General features: G+C 40.2%; 2 protein-coding genes across 3 annotated transcripts; both read right to left on the bottom strand.

Annotated features, from left to right (window-relative positions):
• Window positions 1-1,525: 1,525 nt before the first annotated feature.
• Window positions 1,526-13,832, bottom strand: LOC145448665 (uncharacterized). The gene is made up of 3 exons (XM_080327121.1): window positions 13,326-13,832; window positions 7,258-7,391; window positions 1,526-6,254 (listed from the first exon to the last, which is right to left on the bottom strand). Exons 1-3 carry the CDS (start codon window positions 13,407-13,409, stop codon window positions 6,044-6,046), a joined length of 429 nt encoding a protein of 142 aa, XP_080183247.1. The 5' UTR covers window positions 13,410-13,832; the 3' UTR covers window positions 1,526-6,043.
• A 4,555-nt stretch (window positions 13,833-18,387) lies between these two features.
• Window positions 18,388-23,486, bottom strand: LOC145448666 (uncharacterized). 2 transcript variants are annotated; one of them, XM_080327142.1, is made up of 4 exons: window positions 23,109-23,486; window positions 22,842-22,919; window positions 21,633-21,766; window positions 18,388-21,408 (listed from the first exon to the last, which is right to left on the bottom strand). In XM_080327142.1, exons 1-4 carry the CDS (start codon window positions 23,313-23,315, stop codon window positions 21,198-21,200), a joined length of 630 nt encoding a protein of 209 aa, XP_080183268.1. In that variant the 5' UTR covers window positions 23,316-23,486; the 3' UTR covers window positions 18,388-21,197. The 2 variants fall into 2 exon arrangements, with proteins under 2 accessions (XP_080183268.1, XP_080183261.1); XM_080327135.1 differs by having other exon boundaries at window positions 22,767-22,919; window positions 23,109-23,483.
• Between the last annotated feature and the right edge of the window lie 1,484 nt (window positions 23,487-24,970).

Raw genomic sequence — 24,970 nt, forward strand, 5'->3', positions numbered from 1 at the left:
TATGGGATTAATTATTATATAATATTTGTTTGCCCCAGTTGATACATTTGGCGACGCTTAAAACGTCACTATGTACTTCAGCATTGAGGCATTATGCGGCCCGAGTCGTCGCGAGGCATCGTGTATATTAATATCGCCTATCACGTCACTGAAATGTAGGGTTGGTATTACCAATACGACGTCACGTGACGTCGTGAGGTTCACGTTCGCGTTCACACAAAACCTTTCAAAAATGTTCGCGTTCACACGAACCTGAACCTTCCAGAGGTTCACACCATCCCTAGTATCTATCTTGTTGACAAGCAATATACAACTGTAGGCGTGGTCTGTATCGATACCTATGCTTTTATCGTGTTTTGGAAGCGGATCATTCGGGCAGATCTGTTACAAAATTCAACCCAGTGATTCTGTTTATCACTTATGTTGATAGGAAAATATTTAGATCGAGAATTTCATCTGCGATTGCAGCCCAGTTTATGGCTACATATCATGATCATTATCATTACCAAGGACTGTTGTTTCGCTACGTGTATAATTGTAGCACGATTGGGGCGTCGCATACACGCATGTTGCATTACTCCATTACCTTAAATTCGCTCGTCCATGTCTAAGATACGTTTTCAATGATATAGTGCCTATTTGAAGAACTATTCCAAAGCCAAAATTGAAATTGGATCCAAATTTGCCCGAAATCCTCAACTAATCCAAATCCACTGATCTCTCCAGCAATATGTTCTGCGCGTGTTTCGTGGCGTTATTGTATAACATCAAACCTATGCTTTTCTGGTTGCCAAACTCCCTATGACTGTTTCAGCGAAATGCATTGTGAACACCGCAAATTCTGCCCAATGCAAGGGATACGAGGAATGTGTGTCTACAATTGAATATGTGAGCTCATATATACTAGGATTATCATATTTTGGAATCGGGAAAAGAGGTCACTTTTTTAAGAATTATCAGACTCGCAATACAGGAGAAAAATCCGCAAAAAAGGTGAATTTTTCACACTTCTTGATCGCTTTTTCTTTCCTACTTTACGTTGGTTGACTAAAAATATAGTTCGTCACTTTCGTTCGAACCACGAATTTCCTATTTAGCGTCAGTTATGCCCATTTTCACTCGATTCTATCCACTATCTTAGCTCTAAAAGCTGTAAAGGTGGACGAATTGCCAGCATGGAGGACATTTAGGCATCCTCGGAGGACATTTTCAAAAACCTGAAGAAGGAGGACAAATTGGGGATGTATGGTAACCCTAATATACACCGGATTCGCTCCGACAGTGAATTGAAATTTTGGAAATTCGATCATAGGCCGAAGGCCGTATTTTCAAATTTGCGCCTCCAATGAAGGCTGTCATACATCGTCTATTATTTGAAAGTGTCCTCGGAGGTCGACTAACTGTCCTCTTTATTGGGAATTTGTTCTCTTTCTCTAGAAACAGTGTTAAAATGCCATCAAAATCTCGACCCAGACGCAGCTAACTTCAGACTTTCGTAAATAAACGAATATAACGGACGTCGAGCCAGAGTAATGACCTTTTTTTATTCAACGGAGGTACTATTGGTCCAAAACTTTTAAGATTCCCGATTTTCTTTTCCGGTATTACAACTTATAGAACTTTCAAGAAGCGTCCTCTTTTTCGGATCCCAAAATATAGTAATCCTACTCTACTAGTTATTATTCGTCTTCGTCGGACATGTTTCAGCGACTGTATCTCCCTCTAAAGACAGCAAGTGAAATTACTTTCCGTACCAGTCAGTCATTACCCGATGAGCTTACTCCAAACAGAAATGAGGCCAACTCGACAAATCCTTGTGAAAGTTGAATCTTCGTCTGTTGAGTTACCGCTGAGATGTCACTGGATTAAATTAATTGGAAAACATGAAAGCCTATTTATTCCGTGTACGAGATCTGATAATCGTAAACAATGTATCGACCCGACCCCACAACAGTGTTGGAATGACTCGAGTAATGACTTGACTCGAGTCATACTCCACTCAAATTTTTCATATGACTTGACTTGACTCGAGTCACTTTGGGCAAATGGTTTGACTTGACTCGGTTCTTCAAAAATGTGCATTGACTCGTGACTCGGAGCAAAATTTACGAGTCAATTTCAAGTCATCAAGTAAACGGTATCGAATCTGTATTTTGCGAATGCTCGTATTGTTCGAGATACGCCGGTGTCACTTTGTGAGAGCAACCAGTCATTCACTGATTCTACGTTACACTGATCCTCCATTTTAGATCACAAATAAATTGACCGATCACAGCTTACATCAGGGGCGGGCCACATACGACCCGCGGCCCGCATATGGTCGGATGGTTCGCGAAACGCTGGTGTAACCCGTGAGAGCGACCAATCATTCAATGATCGTGCATTTCATTGAGCCTTCATTGTTCTCTCACAAATTAATTGACCGCAAATGAAGTGATCGAAGCTTTCAGCTTACGTTGTCGTAAACTAGTATAATATAGTTCTATTTATGTTCTCTGTTCTTATACCTTAACCAAATCTCTTGTTTTATTGAAATTCTATTCGAATACAGTTAGTATATATATTCCTAAATATTTGGCGCAAGCTCGAATTGTATCATATCAATTAGTGAATTGGTAATGTATTGCATCTAATCAATTTGTGTCTCTATTCTCTATTTTGGCTGGTAACTATAAACTGAAGCTATGGCTAGGCTGGGGCTATATGTGAGCGATAAAGAGCCTTCTTGCGTGTATATTTAAGTCTATATTCGTTCATCGGTTCAGAATCAATGACCACTCAATCTGTATTTCAGACAGCCAGCAGAATGCAATGACGTAGATATGCCTCATACTTCGAAATATAAACTTGACTTGAATTGTGACTTGACTCGTGACTTGACTTGACTTGACTCGACTTGACTCGAGTGGCCTCCAAAAATCGAGTGACTTGACTTGACTCGAGTCACCTTCGAAAATCGATTGACTTGACTTGACTCGAGTCAAAATGTGCAATGACTCGAAATGACTCGTGACTCGAAAGTAGTGACTTGATCCCAACACTGGCGCAGAGTTCATATGCTGAGCTGTTGTGAGAATATGAATACCGATTCTCAACTACCTTCCGCGAATGCGACTTAATAATATTCATGCGCACGTTTCAGAGAAACTGTGTATGTCAGCGCAGACTGTGATAGCACTTGGATGAATGCATCATCACGAATTAATTACTCAAAAATGTGATTTTGAGCGTTTAAATTTCGCAGCTGCTTTGAGAATATGAATATCGAGCGATTCTCACAATTTCCTTGAATGTACCTAATTACTGTGATTAGGCCTATAAGACATAGCCGCAGCTACGCAATTGTAAGACGTCAAAACGCAAAGGCTCTTTACAAACGCCTTGAAGCGTACCAGACACTGTCGCTCATTTCCTACTGACGTGTCCTCGATACGATCACCAGAGACAATATTTAAAAAAATGTAGCTGAACATAGCAGTGTGAGCTTAAACTTGGACTGTCTGTAGACTGATCCGCGTATGGTTGTTCTGGTCGTAGAATTTGTTGTATTGTGTAGACGTATCTGATTTAACTATAGCTCCCACAGGTCTGGTGCTCAAGACCTTAGTAGTCGAGCACCATGAAAAAAACCTTATATACATACATACAAGGGTTTGCGTTTTCTAGTATATATCCCGAACTGGATGCAAAGATGTCTAGATGAAAATCAAATATTGCATTGACTGGTAGTAAAGTGGGAAATATTCGAAACCTTAGAAAGCAATTTGTGAATGGAAAAGCTATTCATGGTTCAAACAAAGGAGAGGTATAGGAAATAATAATATAATCGCTCAAAAACGTTGGAGGTTAACGACGTAAACGTTACAGTGCATTGGGTTCCGGTGCGCAAATATTCTTCGAATATCGATAACGCAGTCTATACCAATAAAGGCTCAGAGCTGCATGCTTCTACACAGCCAATAAATTCACAGAAACGGACAAAAGTAACAGAGTGACGCTAGTCGATAGGAAATAGAGACATGATGTGGTGGATTTCTACGGAAATAAAGAGTTGGGACAGTCATTATAAAAATTCAAAGCGAAAGCGTGACGCACGGCAGAAAAATGTGGGACATATTGTCTGACAAGTCACGACGGAAAAAACCACGACAAAAACGGGACTGCCTATTGTAAAGTGTGTATATTGCATAAATATGAGCAGCCATTCCCCCAATATGCCAAAACTAAACTGCCAATATGAAAAAAATGTTTTTTTGAGATTGTTTGGTAATGTAATTCAATCGTCAATAATGCCAACGACGTACGAGGGATACTAATTGCCATACATGAGACCACACGTCGGTATAGTACCCTACTACACAGTGACTATTATAATATCTTGCAGGATTCTAATACAAGATTTCCAGTTACACATGACGGACATGGATAAATTTAACATTAAAATAGTGGCGTAGTGTCCACTGTCCAGATATGGATAGATTTATACACTTCAGCGCCAGACTATGAAGTATGAACACGAGAAGAGTTCTTCGTTGCCAATACTAATATGCTTTCGACACGAGGTATTCAGTGCTTCCTCTGTCGACGGTATTTGACTTTAGTTTCAGCCATTTATAATTATATATTTTTGGAACACCCTTTGGAATTTCATTTGTCAATAATACATGCAACCAACGTGCCCTGCGCAGTAGTTGACCTGATTCTTTATGCTTTTATAATCAGGGTTGTCACGCCGCAGTTATATCTGAAATTTCTCCTTCTTCCTAAGGACCATGCATCTGAAAGTTGCGACGCCTTTATTTATAGGATATATCCTTATTGTCGGCGTTACTCCTTTTTGTTCTTCGACTTTTTAATCAATTTGTGACATGAGGTACATCATAGCACGTGGCTACCGCCCAGCTACCATATGACAATATCAGCGGACCTAAATGCTGCACTTAAATTACTTACGACATCGCACTTAACACAACGAGCGACAGCGAGATGTCGAAGAAGGTAAATTTGCTTCAAAAGATGGGAGCGTAGATCCTATATCAATAATTAGTCGTTGGAAAGATACGTGCGTGGCGTGGATAATCCATGTATACTGGAAATACCCCCGATTTATTTTTTGCCGGAGACGGATTCCCAGTTTTTCTGATACAACCGGGATACGAGGGAGTATAGTGTGCCGGATTTTGCCAGGTCCGAGTTGGATATCTGAAGGAATAATATTCCTTTGCCGCCGGATTCGGATCGAAGCCAGATTCGAGTTTGAAGATGCAGGATCCGACCCTGACTAGGATAAATTTAAGGCACGCACTATTGGAAAAAGCGCACGTGAAGTGGAATTATTAACAAGTCCGTATAAAATAGATATATATTCATATTTATAAGTGCACCGCCATTTACAAACGTTTATTAACTGATGGTATATAGGAGCTGTGGTAAGCGAAGCGAAATCAAGGAGAAATAGCAGGTCTGACCATCAATCATGTTCACCGCTTCTATTTATTAGCCTGCAAAATACATTTTCTTTCTACCATATAATTCGAATGCTCTTGCAACTGCAGTTGTATTCAAAATTAAGGCAGGCAGACGTTTTGAAATAGTTTCGACACTTCGCATTGGCCATGCATCCTTCCAGTGGTCTTGCAATATTTATTGCCCTTTCACGATTGCGGGTAACAGGAGCAGCACTGATTCTCGCTTTCCTAATATGTACCTTCCACAATATTAACTTGTAGATCTAGAATGTTGTTTTTCAACGTCCAACTTGCAATTTTCAGTTCCCACCATCGCATGCCATTCTACGCCAATAATTGCATATCAATATCGACCATGAGTAAGTGAGGTATAGTTCCGTTGCCATGGACATTGTGTTAGTAGCATTCAATCGCGGGATTGAGGTTCTTTATCAGAAGAGAATAAGATGAAGAGTGTCTCCATTCTCACGTGAATGCCATCTTCCTATGTGTGATTAGTTATACTATTGATTAGTAAATGTATTGGATTGATGTTTTGGAACAATTTAGAGATGAAGCACAGACAGGTAGACCTATTATAGATGTTTGGCGAACAGAGAGATGGTATTATGCGGTGTCGGCATATTGGCAAATACTCTTATTCCAGTGAGTGGGTCCACGTACTCGTCACAGGGAATATTTGTTATCGCTCTGTATCCTTGTTTGGCAGCAATCTGATGAACGTAGGCGCTTGCCGATACAAATAGAATCGACTTGTAACCCTTTGCTTGAGTAGTACTTTCAATTCTGTAGATACGGTACAGCAATTAATTTAGTTCGTATTCCAAAATGATATCTGCATCTGCATCAACGGTGGTCATCACGATATTACGTTTTAAAAAATGCACGAATCGTGGACATCAGTTCAACTATTCAAACATCCTAAAACCTTATCCAACTATTTCATTTACAGGGATGGTTGCGTAAACCCCAAAACCTGGAAATTTAGGGAGACGATGACTAAAAACAGGTTTCCACTCCCACCGAGTCGCCCAAAGCATATCCTTATATCTTGTTCTAGTTTTCGTCTAAGAAGCTAGCCATTACGTGGTCATCGCGACTGCTTGTGGCCAACGAAGAGTACTGAAAATATGAAGAAAAAACATAGGGCCTTAAAGAACATATGTTAAGGAACAATGTAGTTTCAAAGTTGTACTTTCAATTTGGTCTTTCACGGAGTAATTAGAACCAGTCTGCCGATGTAGCCTATCACAAAGAGCTCCATGGAACATTGGGTAAGAATCCCATTCCCGATCACATGTACAACACGAGACACTGCATGTTAATAAGATATCTCCTGATTCTTTCTCTATACTATACCTAGTGTAGGTCAGTGGATACACCTGTGGCCTCTCAGGCTCAAATACACGTGACTATACCCTAATAACAGCGTCAGACCAGTACAATAAGTGACTGCTCCAAGCCCGGGAAATGTGTAGGGTAGCGGCAAGATGGCGTAAATGTAACCACATGACGATTTCCGATATTGATCACTGAACATTGACCTGCTTCGGAGAATCCCCAATGTGGGACAGTATCAGTATCAGTTTATTAATATTTACATCATTTCCAAACACCACAAAACTGCAAAACAATGAAAAGATAGGAAGGTGTCGAAACGACTTTGGAATAGTCTCCAAGATCAGACACCAACCTTGGCCTAGGCGAAGTAGAGAAGGAGCATGCACACTGAATGAAAAGTAAAGCAGAGAATATAAAAGGCAAGCGACAAAATGGATATAACGGATACCTGCTAAATAGCAGCGACGCAAGTCCTTTAATCCTGTGGTCCCGTCGGCAGGACAGCGCTGCTAGTAAGACATACTCTTCTCTCTCATCGATGAATTGACTGATACGTTCGGGTAGTAGCATAGAGTCAACTAACTAAAGGCATTAAGTTGTGCAATTCACGAAAATAGTAGGTTTACATGTCTGTACTGGTGATAGAATATACGGGAGCGATGCCTTACCTATTGCAAAATCAGTAACCCGTTAACGGTGCTATTCATTGATCTATAGCAGAGGTATCAAGCACACGTCGGCATTTTGGATTTTGAAGTATCGACATTATTTACCTGCCACATATCTTTTTGTAGATTTGAAAGCTTGTAATTCACTCCAAAACTGCCCCAAAACCCTACACAACTCGTCAAACTTAAACATTGCACCACTTTGAAAGGCTGCCGTGCAGCGGCAGACTATAGTTATTATGTCACATTACCTGTTAACGATGATAAAACATGACCCGTTGAAATGATTTGCGACTGAAAATTGTGATTTCTACATATCCGTGATCTTCCGTAGAAATACTTGTACTCGGGCTGACTATGGATTATATATGAGGAAAATGACTTGAGTTGAGTCGGTTCAAACGTTAAAATTAGAGAAGGACTTGTGACTTGGAACGCCGTGGGTTACTAAAGCCATAAACGTAACGAACTATCAAATTGTCATGATGAATACTAATATATAAGAAGGTCGTAGCTGGCGTTGCGTAGCGTAGCGGATCTCGATATCTAAGCAAGTCGGTATGGCAATCAGTGGCATTATGTTTCATCCTCGAAATATAGTTGGCTAAATCTTGGATCTCTATCCATGTTATTATCGCCAATTAAATCTGGCGATAAACAAAGTAGTTCGTTCGACGGCTGTAACACCAATGGATTGTTAGGCGCGATTGGACAATTCTTTACTATGATACAATAATTTTATGTTGTTATTTATCTGCTACCCGCCAGCTTCAAAATTGTAATGCGACAGCTTTCACGATTTCATGATGCATTTGGCCCCTTGCACTGTGTCTGTATCTCAATATTGTGACAAGTTTATGCCACGTACAACAACAATTTTATTCAAATATTTAAAATTGTGATCTTTTTTCGTGTCATTCGTAAATATTACGATAGTGCATTACATTTTCACGATATGTGGGGAATGCCAGCAGTCTACAAAGTTGCGTCAGATAAGGCATACTTGAAAATACATTGAATGCCCCTATTATTGATGTAGCGGCCCGCGGCGTCATCAAAAACCAGGAAATTGGCCCGCGAGCACCTTTGCGTTTGAGTCCTCTGATCTATAGTATACTATAAAGGGTAAACACATTTTGGGAATATGAAATGGGGACACTTTTTCAAAATTTTCAGACTCACAAGACCAGAGTAAAATCCGGCACAATTGGTAAATTTATTTCGAGTTTGTAGTTGATTGACTAAAAAAAGGATGTCTTTCTGGCTCTTCTCCCGAAAGACCAGCCAGACCGTTACTTTAGTGCTGATTTGCTATACCTCAGTCCAATTTTCACATACATTCAATCAAAAGTTTTAAAAAAGAGGACAAATTCTCAAAATAGAAAACATTCGTTTGTCCGCCGAGGACACTTTCAAAAAAGTAAAAAAGAGGACGTATGGTAACCCCTAATAGGTTCTCAACCCTTGTTTGGCCGATGCCCATTTTCTGGTTTGAAAATGATCTGTAGCCCGCCTCAGTCCACCCAGTCCTGCTCAATGTGTCGTAATCGCGTGCGCCAATATGCCTATTTCGGTAAAATATGGGCATTTCATATTACTGTGTACAATAAGATGTAAAGATCTGAAATCGCACGAAGCGCGAATAAAATTTTAAAGTAGAACAAATACATCTAAAAACAACTAACGAACTAATTTTAAGCCCCTTAGAGCTCCCCCATCGGGGAGTTTAGAGTGCGGCAGTTATGGTTCTGGATGCCCGTATAGCTCTTGTAAGTAGTCTATGTATTATGGCTGTGTGTGGTTCCACGTACGTCGCAAATCACAATGATCTAATCTCCGAATCCACGAGCTTAGTTTGTGTGATTGTTTTTTGTTGCACTATGGTGGAGATGCGATAGTGAAACGATTTTGGGTCAGCTCAAATAATTCGTAACGTGATTTCGGTTAATGGGATACTAAAGATAAGTGCGATGGAGAAAGAATTCTATCCTGAAAGCTGCGCGTATATCTTGAACGCACCGAAGGTGCAATGTCAGAACATTCAATCCAATTATACATTCAATTCATGCAATTCTAACATTTTGTCCAACGACTTCAAAGCCCCACATTTTAGACAGCCTGCAAAGATTAATGATCTGCGCTACGATTCACTGCGATGTTGCCGCATCGTCCACAGGAAATTAATAATTGATAACACTGGGCAACAATTTTGGCCGAAAAATTCGTTGACTTCTATTTTGCACTTGCTTCAGGCTAGTTTTGGTATTCTGATTCCCAAAATGCCGCTGGTTTTCTTCTATTACGTCAAGTTTTGGCTCTACGACATATGCCCAAAATATGCCAATTTTCACGAATTTGGCCATATTACCTTTCCATTCCTTATAGAAATCCACACTTCCTATCATATCACTTATCATATCACATCATTAAGTTATATAGCCAAGGGGTCAATTGAATTATTTGGGGAGAAGATACTGGTATCGATCTAGGCCAGTGGCTCCCAACCTTTTTCGACTCATCGCCCTCTTTTCAAGCTCAACGCCGATCATCGCTCCTCAAATTTTGTGAACCGAAAAATCGGTCTACAAACTGTACTGTAATCACCGGCGGGTTGACTAAAAAAAGGTAAACTTTACGCCTCGATGTCGAATTTTACACTTTTGCAACTGAATTTTCGTGGGTTGACTAAAAAAAAAGATCATTTCTCCGACTTGACTCCAAAATAACCGTTTTAACGCGTCATCGCCTCCCTATCGCCCCTTCGCTATGTTCGCCCCCATGTTGCCCCTTTGTCCATTTTCACCCTCCTATCGCCCCATTCGTCATTTTCACCCCCCTAGACCACCAAATCGCCCACGTTGGGAACCACTGATCTAGGCCGATGCCTACACCGATTTTTGGTTAGAGGATGCAATCATCCGAGGATATTTCAGACACATATTTGATGCAAACTGCAGGATATAGCAAGAAAAATAAACATTACATTTACTATCAGCTATAGGTCCAAGGCCCCATTCAGCTTACCCAGTGTAACATGAAACTCCTATAAGCTCGATAATATGGATCAAGATGAAGATCTTAAAGATAGCAGGCCTAATGATGAAGATTTTGAAATCGAAATGATTTATAACGTATTGTCTATCAACACAAGTTAAATGATCTGACACAGGTTTTGCGACTTGGAAGAGAAATATTTGGAACTTTTTGCATCCTTTCGAATTGAGAAAAGATTACTTGGCAAGAGAGCGAAGATATCTCACTTTCGGTCACGAGAAACGGCGTTTTCATAGTAGGGCTACTTTCGGTAGATTTATGTATTGCCGTGATACCGGCATTGGCATGATACTGTTATCATGGGTTGCTGTTGCTGGAGGATATGGAAATCACAATTTACAACTCGAGTGAATGGTACAAGTCTACTGGTAGCTCAAAAAGGATTCTGAAGTGTGACATTATCAAAAATGGCAACAATAGCACACTCAGTCAGTCTTCGTGAATAGTACAGAAACATTGAATTGTTGCAATATCGCAAGCACTATTGCGATTAGATCATATGTGTCAGCTTTGAAATATTCTGTTTTCCTGGTGGCCAGACAATAAGAATGCATATGCAACCGTGACATATATGTGCCACCGCCATATTTTCATGTCGGCAGGGTTGTAACCAAGTCCCAATGCTCCGAGTCACAAGTCAATCTCAGTTTTATAGTTTTGACTCGAGTCAAGTCGAATCATTTTCAATTCACCACCGAGTCAAGTCCAAATCCAAGTCACCGAGCAGAGGGTCGAGTCCGAGTCATGGTATTATGACTCGAGTCGAGTCAAAGTCATTGTGTTGACTGCCCAGGTACCAGTTAAAAGCTTGTTAAATTCACATTTTGTAACTCTGTTTGGTGATATCGAATGGTTCGCATTTATAATATACTAGTTTTCGTCATTTTAGCAGTTTCTGGGCGCATTTTCTAGTACCAGTACCAATAGACGAAATCCCATTAGTGTGATTACTAGGGCCATTTAAAGTCATTAAAGTCATATTTTTTTCTATGCATCAGTAAGTCATGAAATCAATTTTAACGCGAAAACCGCATGCCTATGGGGTATATTAAGAAAGTTATAAAGTCATATAAAGTCATATTTTGCTGGTTAGGTCATAAAAAGTTATGAAGTCATATTTTTAGTATAGTTCAAATAAAAAGTACCAATTTAAGCGGTGAAGCAATCAAGCACTAAGAAACGAAGGCAGTTACTCGTTGGGGTAGCTGGTCGAATGCTGCTCTGTATTATGCCGAGACGTAAGAAGGTGAAGTTATTGTAAATAGCATCAAAAATTCAGTCAACGATCCAAAGTTGACTATTCAGTCAATTTGCCTCCACTGCAAGAATATTTCAAACTTAATACTAAAAATGGAAAATTATAGCCTACGTACACCGTCAACCTGATGTGATGTTGTAATGGAAAGTTAAAGCCTACGTACACGTCCATGCTGATCTAAATGCCCTTGATTTCGGAAAAGATCCGCTTGAGCTCAAAAATTACATTAGGAAGCAATTGGACAAAAACGATGTGAAAAAAAATTATGGAGCTACAAAGACGAGACATTTCACCATCGCTTTATGCAAAACTGCAGAAGTGTCAACCCACATCAGCGTCTGTGGAGCGCTCATTTTCCTTACTAAAGTCATTTTACGTCCAAATCGTAACTTCAAAGACTCTATAACATTCCGCACTACACGAAACTGTACTACAACAGTGGCTTCAAATAAAAATGGATGTGTTATGTTGCGTATGTTTTACTCTTTAGTTCCGTGAGTGACGTTGTTCGCATGTAAAAATACACTATTTTCAAATAAAGTCATATAAAGTCATATTTTCCGAAAAATAAAGTCATATTATGGATTTTTTAAGGTCATATAAAAATGGCCCTAGTGATTACTCTACTATTCCTCGAAATTACAATGAAACGTCGGTCTTGGCCGTCTGAGTCTCGAGACATATGACTTGGTTCGAGTCATGCGCAATGACTCGAGTCCAAGTCGAGTCAATACACAAATTGACTCGAGTCGAGTCGAGTCATTTCCGTAATTTGAGAAAATGACTCGAGTCAAGTCGAGTCATCTGAAAAACGTGACTCGAGTCGAGTCATGACTCGAGTCATTATAACCCTGGATAGCAGATATACAAATAAGCTGAAATATCTAAATAATTTCCCGGAAAACCTTGGCATGGTCGCCGATGAGCAAGGAGAAAGCCAGAGTAGATTAGAGCTTACATGCTAGCTGACTATTGCTCGAGTATCAAGCGAGACAACCCACAGAATTATGAGTTATTAGCGTACATTTGGACCCTGAAACTAGCACTTTATCTGCCCCGCAGAAGAAATATCCGTTTAAATCAACCAAATAAAGCAAAGCTCTCTCATTCACGTAATTTCATGCTGGTGACGTCATATTTTGTGATACGGTTGTTGATATACAATGTTCTTTTCAATTCTCTACTAATTGCTGACGATTACCCCTGACGAGTGTCAGCCGAAAATATTCGGGCTCATTTCAATATGAATATACTATTCAATTGTATATTAAAGTTCTGTACCTCGAAGAAGCTCTTCAATTCACAATGAGTCAATAATGGGCCTCTTACAACAGTAGGCCTATAAAGTAGGTTACAAGCTCTAAAATGGCAAATGAAAAGTTCACCGACTTTGCAAACATTTATGATACAAACAAAATGCAGGTGGCAACTTTTTTTTATTTTTCAAAAAATTTTGACAATTTTTGACCTAACACTACCATTTTTACTTATTTCGACCTGTCAAAACATCGCCCTACTTATTATATATAGGCCTACCTTGTACATCTGCTTGACTTTAAATGGAAGCTTTTTGTCGTCTTTGCGCGGAATGGGCGCGTTCCCTTTGATTAGACCCAGCATAGCTGCCACTAATTGATTCCTATCGCGGGAATACGCCCCAATGCTGATGTTGTTTCGAATGGCTTCCTAAAACAGATTCCACGAGGTATTCAAACGGCCGTTTGTATAGTACTGTAATTGCAGAAAATACACTCACGCACGCGTAAGCAAATCAAAACTACCTCCACGGTTTTCGATTTCGCCACCCTAATATCGTTGGCATTATGCTCAAGGCACGACGTAAAGGGTTCGCATTCTGTATAGGCATCTTCAATAATTCTCATCACTTCGTCTCCACTTCGTCTAGTCAGTACACGGAACTGATATGCATCACAATCTCCTCCTTTAATTGCCATGCGTAAGAATTTGAAACGCCGCAGAAATGCCATACTATATCTGTAGCAATGCAGAGTGAGTAACAACGAAACGGATTCACCCTGCATATTCATTATTGGAGTATCTTAAATCGTCGCATGATATCTGCTACGTGTGACCGCATTAAGACACCGCAGTCAGTACACTTTCGAACTAGGTAGCGTAGTACAATCAATTCTTATCGGTTTCAGAAATATCTTGAGCCAGCGATATTTATATACCCCAAACTCTATTTGAATGATTTCGTAGACATAGCAACCACCACTATACTCGAACTCTATTTGCCGCTGTGATAGTATAGGCACGGATATATGTTTCACGCGTTTCCGGTGACGTGTCAGAATTTCTTATTGATAACTTTGCTTTAGACGACTTGTTCGGATTACCCGTGACAATAAGATTGATCAAGCTACAGCACTCGTTTCCTCTGAATCAATTCATAATGCTACATTAGTTCTGAACAAATCGAGTATATACTATATACGAGACGACAATTAGCTGTGAGTATTCGAGTACAACCTGCATGGTGTCACACTTCTTAAAACACAAGGTGTTCCAACTTTGTCCAAACGAGCACTTACGGCCTCTCAATCTTAAATCCCCGTCGCTTGATGCCCTTGACCTTTGTACTGTCTTTCTTTTTCAGAGGATTTCTTTATTCTCATGAGCTTTACTGTACTCTAACTCCGCTGGATCTTTGTCAGGGCACATTTGTAAGGGCACATTGGGACAGAGGTGCACGGGAGTAAAAGCGCAGACAAACTCCGAGACTACGACACTTCGAAACATGCACACTTCGGATGGAGGTGGACCAACTACGATAGCTGCGCTATAGTGGCTTTCGTCATACCAAGACGGAGACCACATTATATGCCGTAACAGGGGAGCGGTGCGATACCAGCACTTAGTTTTTGGTTTGGGGGATTTACGACGTTTGTCGACTACAATGGTCATTTACACCAGGCCGATTTTTTGCATTTACGATTTCGCATCTGCCGACCTGTAGCACGGCATAATTATTGGCTTTTTGTAAGACACCGCTAACGCGGATGAGATGGCGAAGAGGAACCTAGTTGAACCTCCAACACTTAGGTATAGGAATTCTGGAGTCGACCTCGGCTGGACTCGAACCCGCAACCCATTGGTGTTGCAATCGTGGATTATACCAGTGATTCTCAACCTTTTTGATCTCGCGGACCAGTACAATTTCAAATGATACTTGGCGGACCAGTGGAACTTAAAAAATTTAAATCATCCCAAAATGTACACCATGCAGCAGTTTTTCTGCAAGCATGGTACTAGAACGGTGGTTCCAAACTTTTTTGACTCGCCCACTTTGATGATAGTGAAACATTTCGCGCCCCCGTAGCCTACCGTTAAATCACAAAATATTAAAAAAGCAACCAGAATGTTTGCAATCTCATCACATAGCTTAATGGCATAAAAGGTTATCAACCTCGCGAATGGAAAATCTGTACTAGTCTACATAGAGTCTACATAGAGCAATAAATATTCTTTCTATTGAATATTTTGTCAAGTATAATAATAACGCGCAATTTGGCTGTTTAATCCCTTCTCTTTCTCTCAGGCCATACTCGCGCCGCTCTTTCAGATTCTTTCACGCCTCCCAAGGAGTGAAGGGTGGCAGTTTGGGAACCACCGTACTAGATAGTGACATTTTGACGGTTTTGCTCGTATAAATTAAATGGTGTTCAGGGTTGTATACATGTGGTTTTAAGATAGTGTCTGCTGAGTTGAGACATGATTGTGTTGTCCAGATAAGCTTGGGTTGCCATTAGGGATGGTGCGAACCTCTAAAAGGTTCAGGTTCGTCTGAACGCGAACCTTTTTGAAAGGTTCTGTGTGAACGCGAACGTGAACCTCCTTACGTCACGTGACGTCATATTGCTGATTACAACCCTACATTTCAGAGAAGTGATAGCCTGCCCTATATTATTGTTCACGATACCTAGCAACGACTCGGGCCACAATGCCGCAATGCTGAAGTACATATTGACGTTTTAAACATCGCCAAATGTATCAACGGGGGCAATCAAAGGATATAATAATCCTATAAAATCAATATCTTCAGTCGCTTCGCCAACAATTTCGACGAGGACGTGCAACTTGCAAGGGAATACAAGCTTACGCCCTAACGGTCTAGACCAGACGGACAATGTGTTCGGCGTCTCAGTAATGCGACATTGATATTGAGCAGAGTGTAAACGGGTTTCTATACTTGCTACCGATATTACCCAAATGCACAGATTTTGTTTTTATTATACAATAAACATATGAAGTCAAGATTCATCCCGTACACAGGCTAGATTATTTACATAAGACAACGATATCAATTCCATTGATTGGTTGAATAAGCATCATTCACTTTCTACACGTAGTGTATTTCGCTCTTGATGTTGTGTCAATGTTGGTCTAGCTCACAGCAGAGAGTCGCTAAATATTCGAGCAAACTTTTGTAACAAATCAAGTGAAATTTTTGAGATTGTCCAGGGGCATGCTCGCTTAGTGATTAATTTTTATGCTGCCAGCGCCATGCATAAAGTGACCTGCAGTTGAAACGCAATAAATATCAACCAAAGATGTTATATTGAAATGAAAATTGTAATACATGAAAAAGGTTTACAGTGCAGAACCTACCAAGGTTCGTTTGTGAATGTGAACCTCTAAATTTCTGGGGTTCACACACAGAACGCGAACGTGAACCTCACGTTCACACCATCCCTATAGTTGCCATATGTCCGTAATTTCCCAGACATGTCTGAAATTGCACTGTTCAAACTGTACCCGGGAGGAAATTCTATAATACGCCTAGATGTCTGAAATTTTGAAGCCTTAAAATAGGATCAAAATTATTTCGTAAATCAACATTAAAGGTTTTGTTTCTGGGCAGTTTTATTGCACTTGAAATATTTCATGGTGCTGCGCGCGATTTATTGCCACTATAGAAATTAAACATGGAACGGCAACGACCGATTTTGCAGCTTCGTTCCGCTTCGCCGGGGATGGAGTGGAGAATTGTTTTGCGTAAGCGACTGTAGGATTTCTGGCAATCCAAAAGCTATCTTCCCGAGCGCGGAAATTATTGAATCTGGTCTCGATCGAAAGCTACTGTTGCGCCGATTCCGGAAATATAAATTAAAATATTGATCGGGCACTGATCCACCCAGAATCTGTCCTCTAAGTCTGAAATATCGGCATTGTTTAGAACAATCGGGTAACCGCAACACAATGACCACAACCATGACCCGTTGAGACTCTCCGATTGTTCGAACAATGCTGATATTTCAGACTTTTTCTGGCGGTCGTTTGCCTTTATTATGGGGTTCGCGAAGATGTTGAACGCAATCGGCTTCAAAAATAGGCGGTGAGTATATCTGGGCAAAGGTGTTGGCGGGACAAGAAACATTTTCATATTGGAAATTGAGTCGCGACCATATAAGGTTGAAAACCACCGGATGTACAACGTGCTGGTGCAGACTGGCATTTAGCCTCATGAATAGTCTTATCCGTTTGACGCGAATACGACTTTACCATGTACAATCACGTTCCCTGCATCCTCCATCTGCTCTACCATAACCATGTTCATGTGGTCGAAGAGCGGGTCAAAATTTTATAGTAGTATACGGAAGAACCAATATTATTGACATATTTCATTCACAAAATTTAACAACCAGATGCATATAGTAAGCCCCCCAGAAGTTCACCATCATCATAATGGCATATTTGATAGAGCGGTACGTCTTCTTGTATTCAGTCCTGATCATAGGGAGATTGTTCTTTAAAGACGCACGTGTGATGTAGTTGTGAGCTTTTGATTCCAAGGTGAAGTAGTCGTTGCATTGAATACCTGCTTCGGTCCTGGTTACAACACACAACTACATACTCATGAATGGTATCGATGATCCGGAGCCCGTGGAGTAACTTACCGCGCCAACTGGAATAATACGTTCTGTAGCCGGACTATAAGCACCATGTCGAGCTGTCTTTTTCATTCCACACTACCATCTTTGCGATTCAGCTCGTAGGCCTACTTGTCGCTCGCATGTCGTCACCGGAGACAGCTTCAACTTTAAGTCAAATCGAACTTGTTTCCTGGCCCAATCTTACCTCATCAAGTTCTGAATCAGTTCAAAATGTGATGTTTTATTCATTTTGTCTATGAACAAGCCTTCAACATCTTTCGTCTTGAAAGTTAAGTATTTTAAAATACCTGGTGGATCGCAGAAAAGTCGTCGCATCACAGTTCACAGAGGCTGATTTACTGCTAATCTACTGATTGAATTGATTTTGTGCTCTTAATACCATAATTAGTCCAGAGCGATCGTCTAGCTTGTGTATAGGAAACCAGTATACCTGTACAGCTGTGAATATTTCGCAGTCCAGCATAGCGCAGATAGACCTATATTAGTCGATCACAGTATAAACGGGATGCGGAAAATAGTTTCGCACTGGCAACGTGTGAGTACCAGAGTTGGATCAATTGTAATTTGCAATTGTAATTGAATGTAATTAATTACATTTTTCAATGTAATTGTAATGTAATTGTAATTGAAGCATTTTTCTTTTGTGTAATTGTAATTGTAATTTGACAAAAATTTTGCTCAATTACAATTTCAATTACATTAAATTGCTGTTGAGACCTGACAAGCACAACATAAAATAATTGACTTATAATGCATTCTCTTTAAATGTCGAATTTGGTGGATCCATTCGCGGAAGCCCTTGACTGCGCCTGCGACTGCATTCATCCGTGACTCACATCTTGCGCATCTATCCGTGGGGTTGGCAATCTACAATACGATTTCAGATCACGCTGCTGCATCGTTATTTCGTCTGGCTAATTAACCAGACCACTTGATATTATATAACGTCTTATCTGACAAAGCACGGTTTTGTTTTTACCGAGCGAGATAGTGTAATGGTTATGCGTCCGGCTTTCGAGCGGTAGGTCGTGGGTTCGCTCCCCGGCCGGGTCATTCGCAGCTATCCTGCTAGGCGCTCAGCAATCACGGATAGCATGGAGGAGAAAAACAAAACGGGGGCGATGACCTCATGGGGCCGTATCGCAACTCCGTCGCCAAAGCATCTCGATGGTGCAGGCGAGAAAGAATATCATATCTCTCTCTCTCTCTCCTCATCCTAATTCCTATGTTCCTCGATAAAAATAATATTATTTCTTTAATTATATACTATTTACGCATATCCAACACATGCATTTATTATAGTACTTTTTCAACGACATACTGCACCCTATCCTTAATCCTAACCCATGGGAAATTAGGTAAATAACATTTTACATTTCCAATTACGTGAGCCATAATTACCGAGCATACAAAACACGCTTATATTACGTTACAATGACAACTTACATAGCATACTATGTACGCACATAAACGCATTTATTACTACACAATCTGAACTAGATTTGAATTGTTGTTAAATACGACGCTACGGTTGTCAAGGAGCACGGTTGAATTTATGATTATTCAATTAAATTTTCAACAGCAGCAATTGTAATTGTAATTGTAATGTAATTGAAGCATTCAAGGAGTAATTGTAATTGTAATTTGATATTTTTAGCATGGAGTAATTGTAATTGTAATGTAATTGAAACATTCATGAAAGTATTTGTAATTGTAATTGTAATTGAACTGAAATAATGTAATTGATCCAACTCTGGTGAGTACCCTCTTTGAACTTGAAGTGAAAGTAGTTCATAATTATCTATAATAATTCGATAATCAGACTTTCCTTTCGAGACTTCGGCGCAAAGAATGGTAGCGAAGAGTGCAACGCCAAGAGGCAAAACGCGATAACTGCCTACGATATCTTTATTCTCTGTAGAAGAAATCGATTGTGTTGAGTACCACGCTGTTGTAGGCCTTCGCATCTATGCGTGGTGCAGAGTTCGCACGACATGCATTTTCAGCAAAGTTCGCGACCGTCGTAAGTTTACTTTCGTGACTTTCATCACGCTCAAAACGAATTCAGATCAAACGTTTACCTATCCTAAACTTTATGTTGCACGACCGCTGGCTATACAAGCCAAAACATTCTGCATCTAAAACCGCATATAACACCCTACCTGACACAACGCACCATATGGGGACGGTGCCGAAGAGAGATAATTTTATCATCAAATTCAGAACGCAATTAGAGACTGTTGTTGGATATTGAAACCCTTACAGCCAGTTCCTGGAGAGAATTAATCTCATGGTGGCTGCTGACTAAACGAGAGAAATATATAAATTCATGAACAAAATAATAAGGTACATATGGAATGTAGTAGAAAGTGAAGTAAATACAAGGGGTTTGGAAAAATGCAAAGGTGTTTTTATACGTTCAACATGCAATTCCCAATTACCGCAGTACGTTACATTATCACTATTTATGCGTTCATCGGTGTAGCATTTGACTGAGTAAAGTTGTTACATCTGCGGTTGTAACATATGGAGAGGCTGGGTTGAGATTCCTTCAGACGAGAATAACAAAACTGAGGTCCAGTTATCGATCATCAGTCGGGCAAGTTTTTGCAACTTTGGCAACATTTTTTACAGCTTCCGACATCTTTCTTGATACTCGGAATCTATGTAATTTTTGCAACTTTTCGCTATTGTTCATGCTAAGTTTTACTGCAACTTTTATCAAATATTGCGTAAAAATGTGAAAGTGTGATTTAAAAACCTGATATAACCTATTTCTAGTATGGTTCTGTTCTCTTTGATTTGCATAACAATTAGCTATATGATTTTTAGATGCATCTTACTGTTATCTATGGCACAATGGCTTGTAAGCAAGAAGCTCAATTACCCCTTCCAAGCACGACCGGGCCCGAGCAATATGTAAGTTGATCGCGTTATTAATTCTGTCGTTTAAATTTGAAATTGAAATGGTTTACCATTTCACGAACGCCCAGGCAAGACCGCCGAAAAATACATATTCACAGGGTCACCTTTTTCAGGCTAATGATTTTGTTAAAGTCGAAAAGAGTAAGTTTTTCTGTAATGCCATGGGTCAAGTTTGCAAATCTATGGGTTTGGGATGTGTTATTCGACTTGTTTTCGGGGGAAGGGGTTATCGCTATGTTTTTCGTTTTTTTTGGAATATCATTCCGCATTGCGTAATTTAGTTGCTGTGTGTCGGTAAAAATGTAGTTTTTGGCGGTTTCGTCAGACCGGTAAAAGGCGAAGTAACAAATGTGACAGCTCTGCAGGAATTAGGTTATACAACGGAACTTTCTAGTATCCCATACCCTAATAATTCAACAAAAATTATAAATGCAGCTTTTTACTGCAACTTTTGTTAAAATCAAATGCGACTCTCGTGATTATAGTGCAACAAAACTTGCCCTAGTCATCAGTAAATGTCTTGGATCGGAATTGTGAAAAATTTTGACCGCAGCACCGTTGCGTATCACAAATGTTTGGCGAACACAGAGATGGTATTATGCGGTTTCCGCATATTCGCAAATATTCTCTTTCCGGTGAATGGGTCCACGTATTCGTCACAGCGTATACTAGTTATTTCTCCATATTCATGTTTGGCAGCCATCCGATGAACGTAACAGCTAGCAGTTACATATAGAATCGCCTTGTAACCCTTTCGTCGCGTGGTACTTTCTATCCTGAAGATGCGAAATACCAGAATAATTAGTGCGTATTTCACCATGATACCGTCACAGTACGAATTATATTACTCATGATACCACGTTTCCAATATTGTACGCATTTACGGTGTCATTTACAATGTTCAATATCCTAAGGACCTATCCGTGTGTGCGACAAAAGATAGTTCAGGCTAACAATCGATCGTCACGATCTAGTTTCATAGTAGAATTATAACTGATACCTGTTAAGTAGCTGCGACGCCAATCCTTTATTCCTGTGATCCAGTCGACAGGACAAGCCTCCAAGTAAAACATATTCTCCTCTCTCATCGGTGAATTTACTGATTCGTTCGGATGACAACAAGGAATCAACCAACTGAAGACGTGATATTTTGAAATTCACGTGAGAGGCATTCTTTGATTCAGATAACTCAATAAGTTTACTCTTACAATACTTGATTATATTGAATAGTCATGACCTAGACCTGAACTACATCATATTAAACTATTGTTGTATCGTCACATACATTGCCTCGGCCACTATAGCAGTAGTTATTAACCGGGGGTCCATTGACCCTTGCGAGTACAAAGCATCAAATAGTGGTTGCGAGATGCAGTCTGCAATTGTACGCCCTTTCAGGAACAAGTTTTTGTCGAAAATCAACATAGGCTACAGTAAAACATTATTGGGCGAATTTCTTCAACTCGAAAATGTTCTGCGCGATTATTGCGATTTCGTTTGAAGAGAATGTTTATTTTCAATTCGGGCACCATCCCCATCGACAAAACAATAGGAGGCTATTAAAAAAGTAAAACATGAGTTATGGAAATGCGTGGGTCTAGCCTTCATCAAAATTATGAGAAAATGGTTGCTTGAGGCCGTTGAGGTGCCTTAGTCCAAGGGTGTAAAACTGCTGGTGGGGGATCAGATACCGGCATTTTGGCGTCGGCCGTAAATTATACCCCAGAACACACCAAGACCTATAACGTTTCGGCGCGCCAGCGACCAAGTAAACTGCATTGGCAAAGAGGTCAGCGGCGATCAACCCTTTGCTAATAAAAAACAGCGGACGGCGTCAGCGGACTCTTCGATATTGATATCTTCACTCATTGAAATATTTCATGCCCCTGAAAACCCTAATATCATCGTTTGGAGGCGACATGACAAAGTGCCATTTCGATTCTGGTCATAGGGTGAAGAGAAATATTTCATGACAGTTCAAGGGGTACGAGCGCTAATAAAGGTCAAGAAACACTGCACTGCTACACATTCAACCTTGTACATTGCGACGTCACGCATTTTTCGAATGAAGTTTGCCTCCTAACATTTTCATACTGACTATACCCCTACAAGTAGTGTATGTAATAGCCTATACCTTATTGTTCTGCCTGACATTCAATGGAAGAATTTTGTCTGAACGGCTGAGCTGTTTGGGATTGCTCCCTTTTACCTGGCCCAGTATCGCTGCGACTAATTGATTGCCGTCGCGGGAATATGCCCCTATGCCGATGGTATTGTGAAGAGCATCCTGAAACATAACAAGTCCAAGATATTGAACAGAGCGATGCGGTATATCTTTTGTCGTTTGTACTGTAATTACGTGGGTTTTTTACATGCATGTTTTACGGGCATATATGCGGTATTATGTTCTATTGGCATACTGATGAGCGGAATCGATGGTGCTGTTCTTGTGCATGAGTAGGAGCATAGAAATTACCTTCAAGCATTCTGATTTCAACACGCCTACATCGTCGGAATTATGCCCAAGACACGAAGATACTGGCTCGAATTCTGTATAGACGTCTTCGATAAGTTTCTCTACTTCTTCTTTATTATTTCGCGTAAGCTGTCGGAACGTATATGCATCACGATTGCTTCCGCTAATTGCCCTGCGCAAGAAGTTGTAACACCGCCGAAATGCCATAATAGATAAACTTGAAGCGAAAGACTTGGGCTGAAAGAATGGTAGTAAAGTGTGCAACGGCAACAGGCACACCGCGATACCTGCCTACTACACCTTTATTCTCTGTAGATAAAATTGATTATATCAAGCACGTTGTTTGAGGCTTTTGCATCTGTGCGTGGAGCATCGTTCACAAAACATGCACTTTCAAGGAAGTTCAACGACTGCCACGTTCATTTTCGTGACTCATCAAGTCATAGGCGTCACGCATAGAACGACTTCAGATCAAACGTTCGCCTAGCCCAAACTTTATGTTACACGACCTCTGACTACCAGTAATAATCTGACGGACACATCCATCCATCATCACCTCATCGGAACGTGTATAACATAAAAATGCAGTGCGTGATGCGTCAAGCTTGCGAAGTTAGTAACACAAACATAATAAACCATGTTCACCAGGGGCGTCAAACATACGGGCTGCGGGCCGCATGCGACCCGCCAGGTGATTTCATCCGGCCCGCGAAGCAATTCTCAGTAGATTAAAAAAATGCGTGTATTATTCAGCACATTTCCAACAAATATTGAGATTTTTAGTAAGAAATACTTTCAATAAATAGTCCTTTATGATAGCACATGTCGAGTATGTTTATAGCAGTGTTGGAATCAAGTCACTACCTTCGAGTCACGAGTCATTTCGAGTCATCGCACATTTTGACTCGAGTCAAGTCAAGTCAATCGATTTTCGAAGGTGACTGGAGTCAAGTCAAGTCACTCGTTTTTTGGAGGTGACTCGAGTCAAGTCGAGTCAAGTCAAGTCAAGTCACGTCAGGAGTCTAAGTCACAATTCAAGTCAAATTGAATTTTCGAAGTATGTTTGATGATTCAAAGTCATTACATTTTGCTAGATGTGTGAAAGACAAATGTATTGATGATGTTAATAATATGCTAAATTGGAAATTATCATTGAGCCATATCATATCTTCAAAACAGCCATAGGTTCCCGACCCCTGTGCTATCATGTGTACAAAATTTGGCAATCACTGAGAGACAAGAATGTATTTTACTTGCATTATTAAGGGAGAGTTATTAGTGTGGTACTAAGGCTATCTATACCGCTGTTTCTGATATTTTGTACCAGGCAGAGAACATGCTAGGCCTACGCAATATTTTAGCATGTGACTGTGATTTAAATGGAAATTCACCTATAGATGATAGCTTGCGTATAGCTCAACGAAAACGTATATAACAACTCGTTGTATAGGCATTCTAATTGAATGGGCGATTTCATACATTTGACAGCGGACCAGAAGTCGATTTTATGTATTTAGAATGTATGACCGCATATATCTAAAGCTAAATATGTAGGCCTACTTCTAACGTGTTATGTATTATATCATGTTTCAGAATGAAAATAACGAGACCGGGAGAGTTCAATGCACAAATGGGAAACTAGCGAAATGCCGCACTATTCAAATATTACGGACATATATAATCAGAAGAATCATTTTGCCTTTACTCATATCCCTATATTTCATATTGACGTTGTACTCATAAAATGTATCGAGTCTGTGGTAACTTGATTTGATTCGTACACGGAATTCAGTAGTATAAAACAGTGCATTTCAACCTGTGTAGCGGCTCGCACTTGCGCAAATGAAAAAAAAATCTGGGCA

This window comes from Botryllus schlosseri, chromosome 1 (genome assembly GCF_051294905.1).
Source record: "Botryllus schlosseri isolate E-star chromosome 1, Bs_hap1, whole genome shotgun sequence".
Taxonomy (NCBI): Eukaryota; Metazoa; Chordata; class Ascidiacea; order Stolidobranchia; family Styelidae; genus Botryllus; species Botryllus schlosseri.